The sequence below is a fragment of the Octopus bimaculoides genome, chromosome 6, assembly GCF_046866305.1.
Source record: "Octopus bimaculoides isolate indiv1 chromosome 6, ASM4686630v1, whole genome shotgun sequence".
In the NCBI taxonomy this organism is placed as follows: domain Eukaryota; kingdom Metazoa; phylum Mollusca; class Cephalopoda; order Octopoda; family Octopodidae; genus Octopus; species Octopus bimaculoides.
In genome coordinates this window covers 73,594,125-73,618,065 of record NC_142933.1, presented here as the reverse complement: position 1 = coordinate 73,618,065, position 23,941 = coordinate 73,594,125, and the positions used below count along the sequence as shown (strand labels likewise).

Genomic DNA, 23,941 nt, shown 5'->3' with positions numbered 1-23,941 from the left:
AGTCTATGTGGCCACTGAGTGGAATTTGGTGGAATAAATAAATCTCCCACAACAACTTACACACACTTCCTGTTTTGACACTACACTTCCTGCTTAACACAAACTTTCAGACCCTTTCCTTTTTTAAACAAAACACAACTCTCAATCTCATGCATCCTAATTTTTCCAACTATTATCTACATGGATTACCATTGAACTTCAAAAGCTCAAAGACAATATAATGTATTGGTATATTTATTTCATTATATATTATTTTTTACTTTTTTGTAAAAAACATTTTAATTCTCACTCTTCTTGAAAATTTGCCATGCAATGAAAGCCGGTTAGAAATCCTTTTTACACATTTATATTAAAATATGCCTTCAGTTTAGCATTCTGCCTTATTATCATTTTTCATTTTCCTATATATATATACATATACATTATATATATATATATACACACACATTATATACATGTATGTACACACATTATATATATGTATATATATATATATATATATATATATATATATATATATATATATTGTGGCCTTCTTTCAGTTTCTGTCTACCAAATTCACTCACAAAGCTTTCGTCGACTTGAGGCAAGCTTCTTACCACCCACCCATGCCTGTACCTATATATGTATATGTATATGTGTGTGTATGTGCATGTTTGTATGCACACACACTATGTCTATATATATATATATATATATATATATATATATATATATATATATATATATATATATATATATATATATATATACACACAGATATGTAGATAGATAGATAGATAGATAGTTATTGGTATAGATAAGTGTTGATACACATATATTTCCAACCTTGCACTAATATTTTATGGTTCCACAACATAAATTGTTTACATAAGTCATCATCTAGAATAAATCATCTGATGGCTTAGACTCTTTAGTCACTGCACAAGCAGAACATTTTTAATGCATTTAAGCTGAATAAAAAAATCTCAACTAGGTCAAGATTGCAATCTTTCAATTCTTGGATATGCATGTGCATCCACTCGTTTTAATTCCACATTTGTTCTGCACAAGTTTAGAGTATCCCTTGAAAAGCAAGAAGCCTTCACCAGGCTCTTACATTTTTAGTCTGATGAACAATGAATAAGCTAAATTTATGTTAATTGCTCCTGAGAATCATTCAGGAATACTATAAAGAGTGAATATTGGCAATGAGGTCTGCAAGGAAGTCTATGTGAAATATTTACTGATGATTTTTTTTTCTTCATTCCTATATGCCATTCATCATTATAGTTCAGAAGTGGATGTCTGTGAAATCTCTGTAAACCAACAAGCTAGTGTTATTGGAAAACTAATCAAAGAACTATAAAAGGAAGATATTTGAAACTTGAAAGTGTTGGCTTGTGGCAATGTATTTGAAGATAACATAACAGACAATAAGGTTTTAGTAACAGTGATCAGGCAAATCACTTGCTACTTAGATATAAAGTAGGAAGAATATAGATATTATATTCTCAGGACAAGCAAAGGGTACAAATTTCTGGTGGATTGAAAAAGAGGAGGAACATTAAATACCTTAAATGCACTGATGCAATGAACTTAATGAACATATAACAGGTGAAAATTATGTTTTGCTTTTGTATCTTAATAAACATTCTTTTATGAATGTACTTAAATAAAATCTGAGCAGAGTAAGTCTAGTGGATGGAGTTTGATAGAAGTGGAAGAAGTTTAGGAAACAGTAATTCCGCCTGAAAATAAAGGGTGATGCTCTATAGTAATACAAATTCACATTAAGTGCAAAGGGTCAAACATACTATTCTAAGGTACATAAATTACTGAGTGAAGTGAGTTAGGAAAGCAGCTGTGTATCAAAGGTATTGGTCAATGTATTTGGGACAGTGGAAAATACTGACACAGGAATCAAAAATAGATGTGCACTGAGTTAAATTGTGCCATGATTTGAGAAGATGGTATACACGAGAAAGAATGCCAATATCATGCTTGAAAATGATGTTTTATCTTTATATATATATATATATATATATATATATATATATATATATATATATATATATATATATATATATATATCAGATCGTATGAATTGAAATATGATAGAAATGGAGTAATGATGAGGTTAATTATATCAACAGTTGAGAGAAAGAGAGAGAAGGGGGCGGGGATTAACTATTTGATGATGATTTCTGAAGATTTATGTCAACATTCTAAGCTAAACCTGATGGAGGATAGAATATATTTAAATTGAATGAAAGTACATTTTATGTCTTTGATAATTTTACTGCAAATTCACAATTATTTCGTTGTGAGTTGATACAATTTAGCCATGAAACATTTGTTTCTCAAGAGAAATAAAATAGAATAGGCAATGTTCAATATTCAGATAATGTAGGCAATTTGATGGATGACAACGAGACCATAGAATTGAATAGACTTATGTAATGAATAGAAATTAGGAAACAAGTATACAATATCAGTCCTATGTTATATAATTGAGTAAAAAGTTACAATATTTTTGAGATTGAGAGTAATGACCTGCATTCTTGTGAGACCTTAAATTGGTTTATATCATTGAACAAAGCAAATTCTTTCCTATTTTATCTATATGAATATGAAAGGATTTTTGAGTAAATTCAGAGCAAGAGTGACATTAGAGGAAGAATGTATCTTAAGTTATTACAATGAATGAGTTCAAAGGTGGAAGTTTATTCTTCAAATACGTTTTAACAGATGAATAGTTCTTTGAACCTCTCCCCACCAAAAAAAAAAAAAAAAAAAAAGTTTAAAGAATTGGTTTCCTTTTAAGTTGCTTTGCAGTAAACTTAAAAACCTAAAGGATGATGCATTTGTTGAAGCAACTATTTGAACATAAAGATAGCAGATGGGAAATAAACTAAATTACTTGAGAATTAAAAATACAAAACCTTTGCAAAGAATGTTAATGATAAATTTTCATGTTTTATTAGAAAATATGCTAGATATTCATTCAACTATTAATAAAGTATTTAGTTTTATTAAAGATACATTTTCAGTTAATGGTACACATTATTAAACAAGCTTTTGATGATTATCAGAACACCAAAAACAATAAAAGTTTCATAAATTGAAAAAGAAGTTGTTAAAAATTGAATTTAGAAAAATCAATTTAAATTAATTTGATCCGGTAGCAGTAAAGCTTTAAACAGAGTTTATTCATGAAGTATAATATTTATCATAAACAACCAAAAAATGGAGAGGAAAACAAAATTTATTATGGTTTAAAATGAGGTTTCATTATAAGTTATGAACAAGAAAATTTATATATTCTCATCTTAGGACCTTTCAAGTTATTTATATTTCTTCTTTAATTATTTTCACCTATCTGAGTATTACAGCTAAGAAACATTCTACAAGAATCTTCTTTAGTTTATAGTATAATGCTAAGTTGGCCGTTCTTCTTTCTTCCTCTCCTTGCATCTGATCTTCCTTAGTATGTGTGTGTGTAGGAGTGTGTGTATAGGAGTGTGTGTATAGATATATGTAGAAGGATGATTCAAGTGAAACAGACAAAACAAGCAACTGCATTTTTTTCTCAGCAGATGTTTTTAGCTTAGTGGAAACTAACTGTTATTAACCAATTTGTACTTTATTTCTTTATTACTTAATCAACAATAATCACCTTAATGTATAACAAAATTTCATAATTCTATGGGTAATCTCAGTTTGTAGATATGAAATATAAATATTTCTAATAATTTGATTCTTACAAACCTTGAAAATACTTTGTAACAGCATTTTCGACCATTTGGTGAGGGAAAGAAGGACAACCGCTATGATGCTTTGTTTTTCTCATGGTCCCCAAGAATGATAGGAAAGCAAAGAGGGATTTATTGTCAAACGTGAATCTTGGAATGAATGTTTGCAACAGACTTAACTCCACTACCAGCAGCAAAGTCCTAGGTTGTTGTACAAAGCTGGACAATAGTTTAAATTTACTTTCCATGAATTCAGTATGAGAAGAGCCAGAACAGATATCACAAGATACTATCTTATGGCTTTCACAACTTTGCCAATCCACTTCACTGGAATGGTGCATTATTTTATTTTACCAGAGAGTATAAAAGGTGAGGCTGGCCTTTGCAGGATTTGAATCCAAAATATTGAGAACCACAGCAAATACTACAAGGTATTTTGTCCTTTTCTCTTGCAACTGTAGTAATTCTCTGCTTATAAACTATTTTATGACTACAAATGAGGCAGTTGTTGAATTTACAAGGTATAATTATTTGGAGATTTCAGTGTTCATTTTGTATCTCAGTCTCTACTAAATAAACATATCTAGAGCAGAAGTTAAACTTCATAAACAACCTGCCTAAAATCCATTCCAATTATGGATCTGCTTTCAACTAATCACCTAAATCCAAAGTTTTCAACAATTTTTCAACTCTATTCCTCATTTCTCCATGACACAAGACCCACTTTCACTTCTTCATTTTCCAGACTCTCTCCTCTTCATCAATGATCTGTAAGTTAGCAGTCATTCTGTTCAGTTGACACAATTATCCATTCCTTCAGTTCTTTTAAATACAATATTTTTATCCATAATTATATCCAATATTTTCATCAATGATAACTTTAAGGTTATTCAAATATCTCCTTCGCAATAAGGATCTAACATGATAATGGCAAACAATAACCCCAGAATGCAAATATTGCTTATTTTAAAGCACTATCACCATCAAATTCCTATACTTCATGAATAATTTCTGACTTATAGAATTCCCTCTCAAAACAAACTCTCAATACTTACTCATAAGTAACAACAAAAATTCCTGTGAAAACTCCCTCAATAAAACTTAACATTCACAACCAAGTGGATAAATATTTCAGCTTTAACAAACTGATCACTATAAATATCTAAACTATCTAAATATGTCCTCAATGTATGTCACTGTTCCTTTCTTATATTCCAACTGGCAGAGTTCATTTGATCAGAGACATCAAAATAGAAATTATCTGCTTAACTGATAAATTCCTTTTTTCTAAAAGTATTCAGTTGGTGGCCCATCATAAGCAAACATAAGGTTTCCAGTGCTCGTAAATTACCAGTATTATCCAACTTAATTCAAAAGTATTTGTTGTATCTAATTCTCTACTTATTGTTAAGCTGTGCTTTGGGTACAGCAAACATTAGATGCAGTTCTGCATCTTGTTGGCTATAACTCAGATATTTCCTGATGCTAGTACACTAGCTGCACCAATTTCACAACTCTCACCATAGTGAAATGAGAAAGCAATGCTTTCCTCTATATTCATGATAATTAAAATATTTATAGCTATCATATGTCTATAGGAAATAAACAATCATATTGTTATAAGAACGCCGTTGTTATGTTTGCATATTAAAACCAATGGAAAAGAAGATATTTTTTGTATCAGAGAATAGTTTTATTCTCCAATGTATTTTGCTTGTATGTGAGTGACTACCATGGAATTATTTCAACAAAATTGCTGCTTAAATTGTAAACTAATATGGAGTGTAAAGTAAATAAATTAGCAGTGAAAGCATTAACCATACAAAACATTCCACACAAAGAAAAAAATCAATACAAGTAGATTTCTGATAGTTGTTAGAGATTGGAAAGATATGTTATCAATTTGGATATCGTTTATAAGTAAAAGGTTTGGAACAGGTACTTAAAATAATATTCTTAATTTTATTTAATAGAATAATCATCTAAAATGAAAATAATTATTGTGATTCTAATTAACAGTTTTCTGAATGTAGAAATGTTCAAGTTATTTATGTAAGAAAGAAATTGTTTCAGTGGAACCTATTGTGTCTGTTTTGAAATAGGTTTTATTTTGCTTTCAATCCATTAATTGTTTTGTATCTAATTAAGAAAATGTTGGAGGGCAGAACAAATATTGATTATTTGATCACTCACTTTTAATGTTGTTTTAGATGTAGAACAAAATATTTTGTAACATAAATCTTTTCACATTATTTTTCTTTATTGCTTTATAGATTTAATAACAAAGGAAATAGAGAAAGAGAAGTCACTTGATTAACTCATTGCTCTCCCCCCCCCACTCCTTTTTGTTCTATAGAAAAGAAACGTTTAACCAATACCATTAGTATGTCATGTCAACAGTCTACCAAAACAAAAATCAAGAAAATACAGTTGGGGGAAGGGAGGGAATTAGTTTAAAAACAAGAAAAATTTTTAAAATTAGATTTTGAATAGGTGTAATGACAGTTTATACTTTGTGCTTAGCTGCCATCATAGGCAATATTAAAATGTGGTTGTATAGAGCTTACAAAACGATTTGGCATTGTTAACAGTTCCAAAGTATTGTCAATACAGAGAATTATAACAGTTTGCATTATCTAATGTGGCAGGAACATATAATACAATCTTTGAAAGACAAGATGATGTTCAGCTGGATATAAAGTGAATATTATGATATCAAGATAGTCCCTCATTCAATAAGGTCTATTATTGTTTTGGCCAATGTTTTCAGAACGATTTCTCTAATAATGATATCCAAATCTACAAAATAACAGTTCTGGGAAGTTATATAAGTGGTAACTTTAAAAATAAATTCTTTTAAGACTGACAACAATCAAGCAGACTGGTGTTCAAATTTAGCCTTATAAAATTAAATGATTATGAAAAAAGAATTCTCTTTATGCAGTATAATAATACATGGTTACCACTTTTGCTCAGGTGAACCCAGGCAATGTAGAATTTCATGCCCTGTCAAGAAATACCACTGAAGCAGATTTGAACAGAATCACTAAATGTTTTTTAAGTTCCCGGCAGTCATGAAACATAGTGATAATGAAAATTAAGAGTGAGCGAGGATAAATTTCTTTGATTTATTTAATTAGCCTAAGCAATTGCAATATCCTAAAACAATTGTACTGACGAACCACAAATGAAATACAAATGAATGTAACATAAAAACACTCATTTCTGACATATTTCAAACAAAATATATTATTAAGAAATATTATAACTAATTCAATGATTTGTTAACTCTGTATGTTAGAGGTTAATATTAGAAGATTTTATATGTTGAAGGTTATATGCAATTAGTTACTCATAATTTTTTAAGATAGCCAGTAGCTAGAATTTCAAACTTTAATATCTGATCCATGTCATTCTGTTTAACACATACTAACAAATGAAATAATCAAGGCTAATACTTAACAAGTTAATTATTTCATGAAACATTATTTCTATTACATAATAGTGAATGCACTTAGATAATTGAATATTCAATAATATAATAATTCATTTTGTATAATAACTTTTACATCAATTTAAGTTCTTTTTTCTATTATGATTGAGAATATGTTTATACAGCTTAATACATTTATATCACTTAACTTTGAGAGGGATGCACAATACCTACGACCTTTTGTTTTCTCAGAGCCTTTGAGATTAGTACTATCTGTTGCATGAATTCAAGTCAGGTCACTGGTGTGAAAGTATGTTTCCTATTTCTTTCTAAATGAAAATAAAACCAACTAGGCAATGAATTACATCTACCACCAAAACCTCAGGACACAAAGAGGCAAAACAAATACTAAAGCTATCGTCATTTAACATCCAAATATCATCAAGCCATGATTCTAGACTGGTATTTTATTTTATCAACTCTGAAAGGATGAAAGGCAAAGCTGACTGCGTGGGATTTTGACTCAGAGTACAGAGAGCTAGAACAGATACAAATGTATTCTATAATGATACTTTCAATTCATTGTGTCAACCAATCCATTGTCAAATACTGATAGTTTATGCTATTGATCTCAGAGGGATGAAAAGCAAAGTTGTTCTCAACTGGAATTCAACCCAAAACACAAGGGGCTAGAACAATATCACTTATGCTTTAATGATTCTACAACTTAAGTAAAAAGATTTAAGACAAAATATATTAAATAAAATACGAATAAATTGATTTCACTTCATTTTTCTGAACATAAACACATGTATACATGCATCCTCTCTTAACAATTTAGTTTGAGGAAACAAAAAATAAACTTTGCAGCTTTGATTCAGATTTTATATGAAATACAATTCTTCATTTTGGACATCATGTCTACCAATGTTATAGCGAACAAGATACCATTAAGCATCTGATAGTAAAATTGAAGAACACATCTGAAAAGCAAATTCAACTAATTCAAGTTTATGATTCTTAAGATATATTTCCCTTTTTTCATTCTCAATAAGCTAATTGCTGTCTTGAAAAGATACATTTTCTATCAATCATTTGACGTAGTTTGTTGCTAAATCTCTTTTAAAGTAGATTGCTTATGAAATAAATACTCCATGACATATTTTTAATTAAATAGAAAGAATTCAGAGGTATTTAAACACAAAGAAGCAAAAGGAATTTAGCACCTGAATGAAGTTTGAATCAATGTACAGCCTCAACATCAGAACAAGTTACCTGTGTCAAACCAATTCTACATTTATACAATGACTTAATACTGCAACATTCATATAATAAATAGCTTATGGTTTAAGTTTCTATTTTTCTGGCTGATGATATCTTTTATTACATACAATCTCCAAAGGTAAATTTAGAAGTTAATTATTCATATTAATAGTTGCATCTTTGATCTTAAAATTCAGTTCTATAATAAAGTGAAACTGGATGTAAAATCATTTGACCTAATGATAAGTTACTTGGCGATATTTTAAATAGTATTGAATGTTTTATGTCATCTACAGATTAGATATGACTATTCTGAGACAGTTGTATACTGTGTGCTGCTTCAATTGAGAAATATCAAATAAGGCTTCTGAAAATGTAGACCCTGTTACTATCTATTTTCCAACATAACACACAATTGGTCATTCAAGTTAGAAAGCCAAGATTAATTAATCAAACTTTTAATGAAATATAGCATGCAAACCTTATGGTTCAATTTCTATTGTTCATTGGTTTTAATAATACCAGCTCAATACCCTATCACGTTAAAGAATATATCTCAATTATTTACCAACAATAATAACTGAGCCTGATGATGACGCTGTTATTTCTGCAATGTATCTTCATAGATCAACTGTTTATAAGCTGTTTATAAAATATGTCCTATTTGAATCCAGTTTACAAACCGGGTTCAAAAAGAACGAATTTTATGAATTTTATATAAATATATGTAGAAGAAAGGAATTCTTTGTAGAAAGCAAGAATTTTGGGAAAATGTTGATGTCTAAGAAAACATTTTGCCATAAACCATTGTGATCACAGCCAATATTAAGACACTAACTGTCAAACTATACTTTGTTCCAAGCATGACTGAGACTGACTCTCATGAAAAAAAAAATCACAGAATAAGTATAGTAGAAAACACAAAATGGAAGATAATTCAGTCTACTCTTCATTAGACATCTTTGTCAACCACAATAAATTAATTTCATTCTTGTACAGGTACCACTCTCTTCCATTGCTATGCAGCCTTGAAATTTGATATTCTGACCACTGTTGATAGCAGCAGCTGTCAAAAATCTACTTTTCCTTCATAGGTATCCTTCCCAAATTCTTCAACAAGGATTCATTAATTTTTAAACATAAAACAGCACTGAGATGCTAATGCTACTAAAAATATCTGCCAGTTGCACTTCCATCAAACATGTTGATTAGACCCTAGGTGAACTTGATTGAGCTTAACTATGATAAAAAGTATTTCAACAGTGACTATCCTATTTCCTATGTAGACATATTGTATCTAAGACTATATTATTTAGGTCCTTTCTTTTTTCAGAGAATAGGATGTGATTTGAATAAAACTTGGCTGCTAATTCTAACAACTGGACAGTCACAAAGGAGTATCCTCCTTGATTTATCCAAATTTATTGTGAGGCTGAAATTTGCTTTCTCATATTTTATATTTTATGACACACAAGGTAGGTAACTTGAAAACTATGGAAACTGAAATCTGTATTTTAAAAATTGCTCTTTTGTTCTGCTGATTCAATATACTTCTATTGTGAATAAATCTAGTTTGACGTTTATCAAGTAATGAGTGAAAACATGTGATGGAATATTAGATTTAATAACCTGTGTATTATGTCACCTGACAAAGGTAAAAGTGTTAACCAAAAATGTCAAAATATTAGCTTTATTTCATGGGTATTCTTTGTTAATCTACATAACTATCCTTTATTCTTGCATAAATAGTGGCTTGAATTGGTAATATTGTGCATTTATACTAACTAATATCTAATCATTTACACTTTAAATCAAAATGAATGCAGTTCTCTTTTCTTCTTGTTTCACTATCCTTTGGAATGTAGGAGTAGAGGTTTCATCCTTTGCAATATGTAGGTGTAAATATAACAGCTATAACTGGCTGCTGCAGCTAAAATCTGTAATCATCTTTTATTAACTTATAATTCTTATGAATTTTGAAATTATATATACAAAATTTTGCAAATTAAAATAATTTTGTAATATTTAATTGTTTCTGTGACATAAATTCTACTGTGTTTTTGTGAGATTAGTTCACAATGGAAAATCCAACTTCTTATGGAGAAAAGAATTAGCTCATAAGATAAATATATAATTGATAAGGAGTTCAAAAACTTAATGCAAAAGGTAAATAATAAAGATGGTACAGGAGACCACTGAATCAAACTGTAAAAAAACGGAAAATATTTGAGAATATTATTGTGAATTAGGAGAACAATCCTCAGAATCTATCTTTGTTTAACTAGATATATTTTCAAGTATAAATAAAAGTTTTATTGTAAGAAAATATTTCAATTTGAGAGAACACTGAACTGTAATTCACATCAGAAGTAATCAATGATAGGGAACACTCAAGCTTTTTCATTTGTACTGCACATGTATTTTCAATCCGTAACCAAACAGACAATTTGTAAAAATATTGCATATTGTTCTAAAATATTTGCAGAAATTACAAAGCATTCACATTTTTCAAATAATTTAAAGAAATAGATATATTTTATGATAAATCTGTATATGCAAGATGTTTATTAAAACAAAAATAATTTTAAAAATAAATAATGTTGGGTATGGTCATAAAAAATGGCATTTTGACAAATGACATATTGCTTTTAGACAAAGCTGAGTACATTAAAATATAGAAATGTTATGATATACAATCATTTGTATTCAGACAACTCAAACATGAGGACACTGAACATAAGAAAAATAGATTATTGAAAGATTTGTTATATGAAGAGTGAGTAACAAAGAGGAGATTATAAATAAAATCTAGAAAGAATTATGAAAAAAGCAATTCATAGCTTACGCCAAACTTACCTAGTATAACAGTTAGCATACATTTAGCAATATTACATTAGTTACTAATCAGAACAAAACAGGCCTAATACTGAATTTGATTTCTTGAAAATCTAACTTATAAAAATACATAGTTTAATACAACTCTAAAACAGACTGGTTTCATCATTTTTTTTTTATTTACTTAAGCATGTTTACAGAAACATATTTTAAAGAAAGCAAGAACATAAAATTTGTAATAAACAGTATCTAAAATACTTATTTGAAATGCAGGATAATAACCAATAAAATATTGATCATTGTACTATCATATTTTAACTGTACGAAGTATTTTAATTTATTTTAGAGTAATTGAAATGAATAACTGTTTCTTTCCACATGGCCATTTTTAAATGAAATGGAAACCAAGAATCAAAACTTTATTTTAAAATTTACCTCAGTTATTCAGATAGTGAAATGTTATAATAACCTATGCCAAAACAAATCATATATCTAGCTTTCACCTTTAGATAACTGTCTCATCCTCAGATGTTATACTTGGTATAGATATTTGGTGCCAACCCAGTTGACAGTTATGCTCAATCTGACACCATATTGGTTTAGAAAGTTAATAGTTTTAAGACTTCACAGTACAAAGAAGAAGAATTATTATTAATTTTGAAGAAGATATTGGCTAATTGACTAAGAATAATTTACATCAGTAGATATTTGATGAGAGACAAACAGATCTGGTAACAAAATTTCCCATTTTTTCTATATAAAGTAGCAGAAATGACTATGAAAAAATTTAAAACATTGTTGTATTTTAACAGCAAGCCTCCATGAAAAATACATCAGAATATATTTGTATTGATACAGTTTTTTTACACAACATCCTAGGAAATTGCTGCATTAAAAACATGCACTGAATAAAGAAAGTTCTAGAGAATAACATTAGTAACAATCTATGAACATCTTTTAATTGAATAAGTATGTAAAAAGTGATAAAAATACTTAGAGTAATAGAAAATTAGAGGAAACAGTATAATTAGAAAAATAATGCAGATTAATATTTAGTATTAATTTTGAATATTAATTAAAGAAATACTTACCACATTTCCCATAATATTTTACTCTAATGTCCTTCATTTCTTGGCAAGCTGCTTTGCGCATCTCACACATGTTGCTATAATCTACTCCATCATTTCCACAAACTGGGGTGCTACCAATGTTGTCACCATAGGTGTTGCAGCGGTTGGGACACTGGCATCGGTAACTGAACCCATCTAATGAGGGTACACATTCAGCACCAAAGCTACACTTCTTCTGTTCGCATGGGTCCTTCATATCTGCTGGGTAAACGTAACAGGCATTAGCCGGCTGAAAATTGCACAGACTGAACAGGCACAGTAAAATCAATGTAATTAGGGAGGAAAATGTAACGACTTCGAATGAAAATTTCCGAAGTGACAATTTGAAATCCTGGTACATCCTTCTGTTCTCAGCATCAACTTTGGATTGTTGTTATCTTTCTAATTATAAAATGTTTTGAAAATAATATCCTATAGAATAGTTTCTGTATTTACAATTGTAATAATAAATGTAATAAAACCAGCATAATTTCTCTTTGGGATAAAGATTGTAGATATAAATATATATATATGAGCTTGTGTGTGTTAATGCATATACATATATGAATATCTGTCTTCACTTTTAAGGGTATTAGAAATCTTTCAGTAATAATTCAATTCATTTGATTGCTATGTGAGCTAAATGTTGACTACTATTTGGAAAGCTTTTTTATCTTTTTTTGTTTTTTTAGCGAAGCTTTCAGTTGGCTAAAGTAAATACTATGGATATCTATTTATGTCTTGTGTATCTAAGAAAGCATTTTAATGGGTTGAAGAAATGTGTAAAAATTTACTCCTTTGACTTGCTTTGATGTTAGGTGAATATGAGTGAAAGGATTTAGTATGACCCAATAGATGTCACAAAGTCAATAACAAACATTTTGGTGGGTAATAAATTTTCAGAGTCTTAGTGCAATAGTACACACGAAAATCAGAATAATATTGCTGCTCTTTGAACAACAAATGAGGGAAGTCCAAATGCATCACTTTTTTCTCTTTTGTTTACTCAACTCTGTGTTGTCAGGAGTATTGATATGAGCTGGTGGTAATAAAAGACATCCTACTGATAGAAATAGCAGCAAGTTGAGCTTGCTTAATGTTTGGTAGCATTCTAGCATTGATCAAATTACCACAGCAACCACAGTAAATAATTTCTCAAACTGCATTCATAACCAGATTGGTAGGTTTAGAAAATTTGTTAGTAAAGTCATCTGTTGATAATGACAGAGCAGCAATCTCAATTAGAATGGTGATGGCAGAAATGAAAGAAAGTTAGAGAGGAAGAAGTAGGAAGTGATATAGACGATAATAGCAATGTAGAGAATCGATAAAAAAGAGGTGAGAAAGAAAAGTGAGCTCTATATAAATAACAATATATGTATTGAATGTTATCCGATTCTAGTAGTCAGAATAATTGCAGTAGCACTGTACAATGAGATGATGCTGTAACATTAAATATTTAACGTTTCACTTCATAACACATTCGCTTTGTGATGCGGTTTTACATTTTCATTATCTCCATCAATAATCTGGATTAAAATATTTGTTGCTTTCCCAAGTAATATTTCAAATTAACAGCTGCTCTTCATATAGTTCTGATAGAAGCCAGAGTGATTTTTTTCTTTTTGGTATGGTAGTAAGTGAGCATTAACATATTCTTCTTTCCTAACCAGTATCCTTCAATGTCACATTTCATTAGGCTTAGGTGTTGGAGAGACTAAAAAAATCTACAAAATACTCTGTAGATTAGAATTTTCAATAACCACCTGACTACATTCACTTTTGATTATGTGACCAGCCGTTCTGTTCTGCTAGTGTCGATTTGCCATAGCTGCATGCTAAATGTTGCAGTAGCAGCAGTAATATTAGCAGTGGCAGTCTTGCTTCTTATACATACTCCCCTTTCCTCCTCAACAAGCAACTGTCTGACAGAGTAGAGTGTGGTGCTTTCTGTCAGCTAGGAAGCCAAGGAATATATATATATATCTGAAGCAACCAACAAAATGATAGCAAGCAGGGAATACAGAAAATCTGTAACAAATAGTGTACTTCTCTTAAACACTGGTTTATTCCTTCCTTCTAATTCGAACTGTGGGAAATAGAATCAATATTTGCTCTGAGGTCTAGGTTTTTTTGTTTATTTTCTTATTTATTGAGAATTAGAATTCAAAATAGTTAATAATGTGAAGAAAAATAAAATAAAATATGCCTGCTCAATAATCATGGTAGATATTTTTTTCAGGTATAGCAATGTGAAGAGCTTATTTAGCTCCATAATAGTAACAGCTATTATGAAGTATTTCCATTAATTTTATTTCTATTATAAGAATGTGTAACATATTGCAGGTTGATCGGAATCTGTCTTGTCAAGGAAACTAGATAATATAGCCAGTAGCAATGTTCAAGGAGACATAGCATACCCAAAATAAGAAGGATAAGAGTTATTGAGGTAGGGTAGAAAAGGTGATGGATTGAGGTAGTTATTGGGTATTTTGAGAAATAATCAATTTAAATGAAGGGAGGGAATAGCAAGTTGGCTTTAGGGAGAATGAATTTATTGATTTGTTTTACTACCAAGCAGTTCAGAAAGAATATTCATTTTCTAAATGCATTGGTTGATTGTAGTATTTTCTAAATGAAATTTTCTAATAAGGAGTTGGTATATAAACCATTTTCCATTGCTTATTTGCAATATTTATAGTTAATATACATACATGTGTTGTTATTTTAATGTTACTGATTATTAATAGAAGTAACAGCTGTATGCATTTGCTATTAAGTTAAAAAAGGAAACAAAACTGAAAATATATTTGAGAATGATGAGAAAACTTGAAAATATTTTCCTTTCAATAAAAAAATAACCCCACGATTGATGAAAATGGAGTTTAGTTATGGTAATATAACTGAAGAAATAATGCAAATTTTGAAATATTATCTGTCATGGCCACCACAATAGGTGAGCTGCTACTGTCTTATCTTCAGTATTGTTAATCAATAAACTCTTTCAATATTTATGATAGAGTAGAAAACAAAATCTCACAGTATTTATCAGGGAAATAAATAGAAAAACAAAAAACTATTCAGTCTAAGGTCATGTTTGTTTGACAATGTAATGAAATATATGGTGTGAGTGCTGTTTTTCAGTTTAGAAAATTATCACTCTCTTCAGATATCAAAATTACATCCAGAATTATATGTGCCATACTTATTTTATGCATACATATACACATTCATACAAATCACACGCACACACACACACACACACACACACACACACACGCACACACACAGAGTATTAGATAAAATATGAATGATTATTCTATAATGAAAATTCTTTATGCATTTGTTTCATTTTTAAATAATGATGACTTTACAAATTCTGTAAAAATATACCAGCATATTTTTACAACACAAAGTAAAAAAAAAAAAAAAATTAATATTGGAGCATTTTCAGGAGATTAATTAGACTAGTATCATCAAATTGAATAAAGATTGTCTTTTACCTTTCTCTCAGACATTGCTGAAGAGAGATGGGATAAAAAAAAAAACCTTTAGTCATATATGGTAGGCTAAATATGTTTCACAAGTAGTATTTAAGTCAGTAACAAACAAAATATTAGGAAGAATTTCTTTAAGTAGTGAAAAATGCAGGTTATAATTAGACAGGCATCTATCTTATAATTACTATGTAGATTAATGCATCATTTTACAATGGCAACATATACACATGCAACTTTTAATTATACACATCAAGCTGGTGCTATGAATCGAGCAAGAAAATGTAATAATGACAGGCAGGGTGGAAGAAACTTTAAATGAAATATCATAAACAAATAACAAAACCATAACTATATCCTGCAAACTGTACAATTCATCAACCATTTTATTTACAAAATTTCTTATTATACATCACATATATCATAAGAATAAAACTATATTCTATATGATGGGTTAAGCATCAAATGCAAATAGAATATAATCAAACACAAAGAAGTTGTTTAATACAAGATTTTTGGTAGGAATTATAAAAGAGTTCTACAAATGATAGCTCTTTTGTTCTTGAAAATGAGATCCTTAGAGATTTCAATTTCACTCATAAATAACAAGAGAAAGTTAGGAAAATGTTTGGAATAAGACACTTTTGCACATGTTACGTGTTACTCTGTTGAGGAATGATTTATGAAAGGCAAATTTTATTTTCCTCTAATATTCTATACCCTGGCAAACATCAAAAAGATTGGCTTGCATTACAATTGCTAAAAGTAAGACAGCAAAAGGATTCATACAGCTATTTCATTACACATCTAAGGATTAAATACTTGGAAAACAAATATTTCTGACAGAGGAAATCAAACATAATTTTCTGAATGCTGTTTCACAATGTACTAGAGATGATCCAAATTTGCCTATATGGTGCTTTGCTGAGGAAGTTAGCAGATTATTTCTATCAACACTATTAAAAACAAACAAGAGGCTAGGAATTTTGATGAGGTTATGTAAGGTTCATTGGTATTACACACTTCAGTTTTCATGAGTTGATATAGATACATATTTCAAGTCCCTTAGGTGAATGTATCTGCTTTCAAAAGGAAAAGATGCATTACATAATGTGGTCCTAACAAAACACACATAAAAATAAAAAAAGATGCATTGCTAGAATGCATTTGATCATAAGTCTGTATGATGAAGGTTGACATGTCAGCAACTTCAGTAACAAGAACATATATTTACCTTATTTTGCAATATCATGTGAGCAATTCTCAAGGAACAAAACATAATTGAACTTCCCAGAAAAAGATAGTGTATTCTAAATGAGTACTATGCACGAAATGAGATTGGTCTATAAAATTTGTGTATGATTTTTTAAGGATAAACAAAATAAAACGTTACTTTTTCTTTTTTTCTATAAACATTTGAGCTGTCAAACCTAACATAAATATCAAGGATTGTTAATATATATCATATATACAGCATAATATGTGTGTTATTCAAATTCTTTTATTATATACATATATATATATATAAATGTATGTATGTATGTATGTATATATATATATGTAATATATGTGTGTGTGTATATATATAGCATCATTGTCATTTAATGTACATGTTCTATGCTGGCATAAGTTGAATGGTTTGACAGGACTTGATGGGTTCAAGTGTGTTGTGTGTGTGTGGGAGGTATGTGTGGGTTCAAGGACAGCATTTTGATCAAGTATCATCTTTTGCATGGTTACTATAGCTGTATGCCCTTCCAAGTACTAACCACCTCACCATACTAACCATTTTACTGGATGCTTTGTTTTATGACACTGGCACTAGTAAGGTCACCATGCAACTCACAAATCTACAAAATCCAAGGAGCAGGGAATCACTAAGATATGTGTGGTTTAAGGTATTAGAAAAAAAGTTGTGGCAGAGTTGGTTCTAGTTGTATAAGACTCACATGGCTACTTGCATATCTATCTATCTGTCTGTCTATCTATCTATCATTCTATCTATCTATATTTCTATCTATCTATCTATCTATATTTCTATCTATCTATCTATCTATCTGTCTGTCTGTCTATCTGTCTATCTATCTATCCATACATACATAATAATATTAGGGACAAAATCCAAAATTACAGGTAAAAACTCAATTAAAATCAATTTATAAAAAATTAAAATTAAATTGAGCTTTATAGATAAAATATATATAAAATATATAGTTTTAGGGAAAATAACCAAGTTTCAAGAACTCATCGATGAAAATACATACATATATATATGTATGTATCATCATCATCATCATCCTTTAACATCTGTTGTTCATGCTGGAAGGCTGCACCAGACTCCAGGCTTATTAGGCATGGTTTTCTACAGCTGGATGCCTTTCTTAATGCCAACCACTCTGCGAGCGTAATGGGTGCCTTTATGTGCCACTGGCATGGGTGCCAACTTGTGAGACATCGGTATCTGCTATGAATGTGATTTTGCTTGGTTTGATGGGTCTTCTTCTCAAGCAGGACATAATGCCAAAGGTCTTGGTGTCGCTTAATGTCGTAGGAAGAATTTACAGTAGGAATTTTAGGTAGGATTTGCTCTCTCTTGTGAGTGTCTCTTCACATGTGCTTAGGAGAATGGTCAGTAGAAAAGTGTTTAACTGGTAGTTTGAAGTATGTGTGTGTGTGTATGTATATGTTGTGTATGTGTGTGTGTGTTTGTGTGCAGTGTGTACCTGTATCTGTGTGTGCATGCATGTGTATGTGTGTATACGTGGGGTTGTCTGTGGAGCAAATGTGTGTTACTCTGTATGTGTGTGTGTGTGTATGTCCATGTATGTATGAGTGTGTGTTCTGTGTGTGTGTATATTTGTATACATACATATCTATATACATACTTGGAAATGGATGTGTGGTGTTCAATTAAATAATAATATAAATAATACATAAATATATATGCATGCATGCATATATGTACATAAATATGTATATACACATGCATATATGGGCACAGGACACCACAGAAAGTAAACAACAAGAAATACGAAAACATGGAATACTAACTATTTTTGGGAACAATGAAAGAAACAAATGGAAAACAAGACAAGCAACATAAAAAAATGACCCTTCATCATTTGTCGGCTGCTTTTCTACTTTATATTTTGAGCAATTCACGACACATACATACACACGCACACACGCACACACACACACACACACACACACACACACACATATATATATTTATTCATAGAAAAACATGTAATTGTTACCAATATAGCAAGAGATTTCACCGCAAAAAGTCTAAAGTAGACTCCTTAAGGATCGTTCTCCTTGGTTATATATCCAAAGTTTTAAATTTAAAAGAGTTTTGACACTAATATCCATTATTATTGAAATTTATTCCTATGTCAACATTTCTGTATAAGGCTATATTTGACAGTCAAATATAGCCTTATACAGAAATGTTGACATAGGAATAAATTTCAATAATAATGGATATTAGCGTCAAAACTCTCTTTTAAATTTAAAACTTTGGATATATATATATATATATATATATATATATATATACACATACACATATACATATGTATATATATATATATATATATATATATATATATACATACACACACACATATATATACATACACACACATATATACATATACATATATATCTATACATACACACCCACATATATACACATACATATATATATATTTTTGTTGCATCTTGCAACCTTTTCAATAGTTGTTGACTCTGTCCATTATCCAAAGCAGCTTGGGATAATGGACAGAGTCAACAACAATTGAAAAGTTTGCAAGACACAATGGAAATTTTAGAAAAATGAATAAGTAAACGAGTGGAATTTTACCACTGTATGTGTTAAATTATAAGGCACTAAAAGAGAATGACTCTACCCAGACACAACAGAATATGCTTCAATACACAAACTCACATAAAGAATCTTGCAAATGCTCCTTGATGATGGCAAGGGGCTGCTAAATGTGAAAAATGTGTGGCAGGAAGAGGTGTTACCTCAAATATACTCAACAAAAAGACCAACTATTTAAGTGGAGAGTTATATAGTCAAAATAGTTATTAAGGATATGCAGATGAGAAAAGCAGTAGGTCTATCAGGAACAGCCACAGAAATTCTGAAGGTAATCTGGAGAACTAGAGCACAAACTAATCACTTGAATGATCAGCAGGATAATGCAGGGAGGTATCATAATCAATGACTGATAAAGCTATATAATTGACAACTATTATAAGGGTAAAGTAGATGCTTTGCAAAGATACCACTACAGTAACATCAAACTGATGGACCAGGTTATGAAAGTGACAAAGAGCGTTAGCAAAATTGATTGGGAAAAGAATTGACTGTTGATACTCGCTTCATAGTGCCACTACTCTAAGAAAGATTTTTAGCCAAAAGTGAGCCACTTTACTGAGCATTTGTCAAAAAGGAGAAGGTGTTTGAAAATGTACCATGAAATGTTGCCTAATGGTCTTTAAAAAACTAGATGTAGATGAATGTCTTGTGAAGGTGGCGCAACCATGTATAGAGGTGCAGCCAGCAAAGTGTGAATGCTGCCAATGAGTTTAGTGAGGTGGGTTTCATCAAGGTTGGCTTCTTAGCACTACCCTGTTTGTTATAGTTCTCCATGCTAATATAGATAAAGTTAGGCTGGCTGTCTGGGAGAACCTCTATATATTGATGATGAAGTCATTATAGCAGAGTCCATGGAAGACTTAGAGAAGAAATAGCAGATGTAGAAACAAACCCAATAATGGAGAGGCTCGAGAGTACACTTGGAAAAGTCTAACATTGTAATAAGTAGGAAAAAAGAAATGGAGTCCATGTTATATACAGGAGGCTCAGTGAAATGAAAGTCAGGTTGACTATGAATTAAGACTTTGTTGCAGCTGCACAGAGATAGTAAGCAGTCTGTGTGCCAGTAAAATATATTCCTTGCAGTGGTCAAAAGGTACTACTGAAATAGCTAAGTAGTGTAAACAACTACGGAGAGGGTGTTCTGAAAGCACAGAAGTCAGAATAAAATAGAGAGGGAGATGTTTGAGTGAAGGGTAGATTGCATGTTGCTTATGTATGAACTGTAATGTTGCATGGTAGTGAGCCATAAGTACTGAATATGGGGGATGTTTGAATGTTGGAAGGAAATGAAGTAAGCATTCTCTACTAGATGTGTAATCTTAGTGTGCACGAGTAGCATGGTACAGATGAACTGATAAATGATCAAAGTATATGAAGAATCAGATATAATGTGCAAAGAAGGTAGCAGCATTGGTATGGATATGTAAAACATATGGTTGATTAATTCATGAGTAAAGAAGTGTAACGAGATTTTGTGGAAGGAAACTATGGAAAACAAAATGTCAGCAGAGACATGGGCAGCAGAAGTGAAAACTGATTTCAGGATAACATGTCTTATTAACAAAGAAATGCAACAAAAGGTGATGGAAAGAATCCATATAATTCATGCAAACATGGAACAGCAGACATACAAATGATGTTCATGATAATATATAAAATATATACGTAGAAAGAGATTGCATCAGGCAGTTTGTACACAATAAAGCTCAAACTTAAGACTTTCTATATTGCTAACCATAATTTGCACTCTCCTGCCACCCATCAGTTACTCTTGCCTTTCACTACCTTATCAACAGCATCTACTTACAACCTGCAACATATGTAGACAAGATTTGACACTTCTAATATATACGAAAGTGGTGAAAAACATTCACTGGCATTGCAAATGGTCACCAGAATGAAGATGTATTTGTTTTCTGCAATGGAAGCAATAATAAATGGAGATGACAAATCCCATCTAAGCATGTTGTTGGCTGTGAGTACATACCATTGACACAGTCCAACAAAGGCAAAATGCATCTGACATTCTCACTAGCCACAGCTGGGAAAATTTGCATCTCCATCTGCTATGTATTGTGTTTTAAGCACAGCGTGTTCATTTACTGCTGTATTCATCTCTGGATGAATACAGCAATAAATTTGTCTTTTGATGATATATGTACATTAAGTATGATATATAGGTGGTTATTTGAATTTAATACTGCTTCTATTGTATATAATGAATTTTTATTTAGCTGAGGGACTATTTGCAATACTAGTGAATGTTTTTCACTGTGTTCCTAAATATAAGAGGTGACAAATCTTGTCTATAGATAAGGTGGTTGTAAGCACACGTCACCAGCAAGGCCCACTAAAGCCTTACTAGTCATTGCTTGGATGATTTTCATCTCCCTCCAATATATATTGTTCTTAAACACAGCCCATACATAAATGATTATTCAATTTAATAAAGCTTCTACTGCATATAATGAATATATGTGTGTGTACGTATGTATAAGTTTATCACAAATTTTCTATAGAATTTAGACCCAGCACTATAATTTATAACATTTTGTATACGAATAGATCTATGTAAATAATGCCATTAAAGATAGAAGGAATAGGTAATGGGTGTACATCATGTTTCAGTCATGGTTGATCATGCCTTTAAATCATGACATCCAAGGAAGTGAATAGATTGTAAGATTATTATTACATATTTCCATATATTATGTCATGTATTACATAGAACTATATGAAATGTATAACATTGTATAAGATATAGAATAAAAATATAGCTTGTTAATGGAAACAATTGTAATGGCAATTTGACTTCTTTCCTCAATTAGATTATTACTTCTATACATAGAGAGAGAGAGATTTATATATATATATATATATATACACACACATATATACATATATAATGAGAATTTACCAAAAAACAAAAGACAAAGATGGGTGTGTAAACAACAAATGGATGAATTAGTTTAATGCGTGGGACGTGAGAAAGTCACTTACGTTTCAAGCCTATGCTCTTCGACAATAAGGAACACAAAAATAAACAGGGAGAGAAAAGAGAAAAAGGTTTAATGGCTAGCAATTTATCATGGCGAATACCGGACAGAGGGGTCACACTGGAGAGCTACGAAGAAGGGGAGATAATAAAGTAGTGGTGATCCCAAAATGAAGGTGTGTATGTGGGAGCACATATGTGCATGTGGAAGGTGGATGTGACCTTGATGTGTGCATGCGCGTGTGGGTGCTGGGAAGTGGTCAGTGCTGGTGTGTGTGGGGAGGTGTGATGTGGTGTGCTGGTGTGTGGGGGGTGATGTGAGGTGGTGGTGTGTGTGGGGTGGTGTGTGGTGTGGTGGTGTGTGATGTGGTGTAGTGGTGTTGGGGGTGTGGGGAAAGCGAGAGTGGGGGAAGCAAGGGTGGGTCTAAGGGATGGGGTGGGGGTGGAATGGAATGTATAGGGATAGTGGGCTTGGAATGTGTAGGGGTGGGGTAATGGTGGGGTGATGATAAAGGCAGAGTGTGGAAGAGACAAAGTGGGTAGGAGTGAAGAGAGGAAGTAGGTGCAATAGCAAGAGAGGAAAGGTGGGTGGGAGGAAGTAAGTGTGAGAGGAAAGAAGAGGAGGGCTAGATGAAGAGGGGAGGAGAGTTGAGCCCATGTGGTGCAAAAGAACGAAGAGAGAAGATCAATCTCTGCTCACAGCAAAGACAGGAGTCAGGATGGCCCCTGTGCAAGGACAATCTGAATACGGATAGGTGTTGTAAAGGGTGACTGGTAGAGTGGAAATGGCATGAGACTAGGGTGTCGTCGGTGAGTTGGATGTCTTGGAGGTATTCTGTGAACTGGCCAGCCAAGCGGTTATATTTCATGCATGTGTATAAATACTTATCTACTTAGTGCACACACACACAATCTATCTGAATCTGCATTTTCCTGGGAGGGGCTTTTACCTTACAATCTTTGTACTTTATTTCCTGCATATGTTTATATCTTTTTGGTTGTAATGCTTTCTATCTCTCTCTCTCTCTCTCTCTCTCTCTATATATATATATATATATATATATATATATATATAAATGCCTTCTCCACAAAAATTGCACTTATTTTTTAAGCTCCCACAAAGCTCTAGGGTGTTAAACAAGCATTCAACTATGAGTGCATTGCACATCATAGCAGAAATAGT

At 31.2% G+C, this 23,941-nt stretch overlaps 1 protein-coding gene across 50 annotated transcripts in view; it reads right to left on the bottom strand.

Moving 5' to 3' along the window:
* Positions 1-23,941, bottom strand: part of LOC106868360 (agrin) — a 762,720-nt gene that overhangs the window by 341,513 nt on the left and 397,266 nt on the right. For 33 of the 50 annotated variants that reach the window (XM_089354065.1, XM_089354080.1, XM_089354043.1 and 30 more), the window contains one exon: positions 12,357-12,593. In XM_089354065.1, the coding sequence (XP_089210191.1) occupies positions 12,357-12,593 (237 nt within the window). Of the gene's footprint in view, positions 1-12,356; positions 14,236-23,941 lie in introns of those variants that run through there. The other 17 variants (XM_089354050.1, XM_089354052.1, XM_089354042.1 and 14 more) reach the window with 2 other exon arrangements.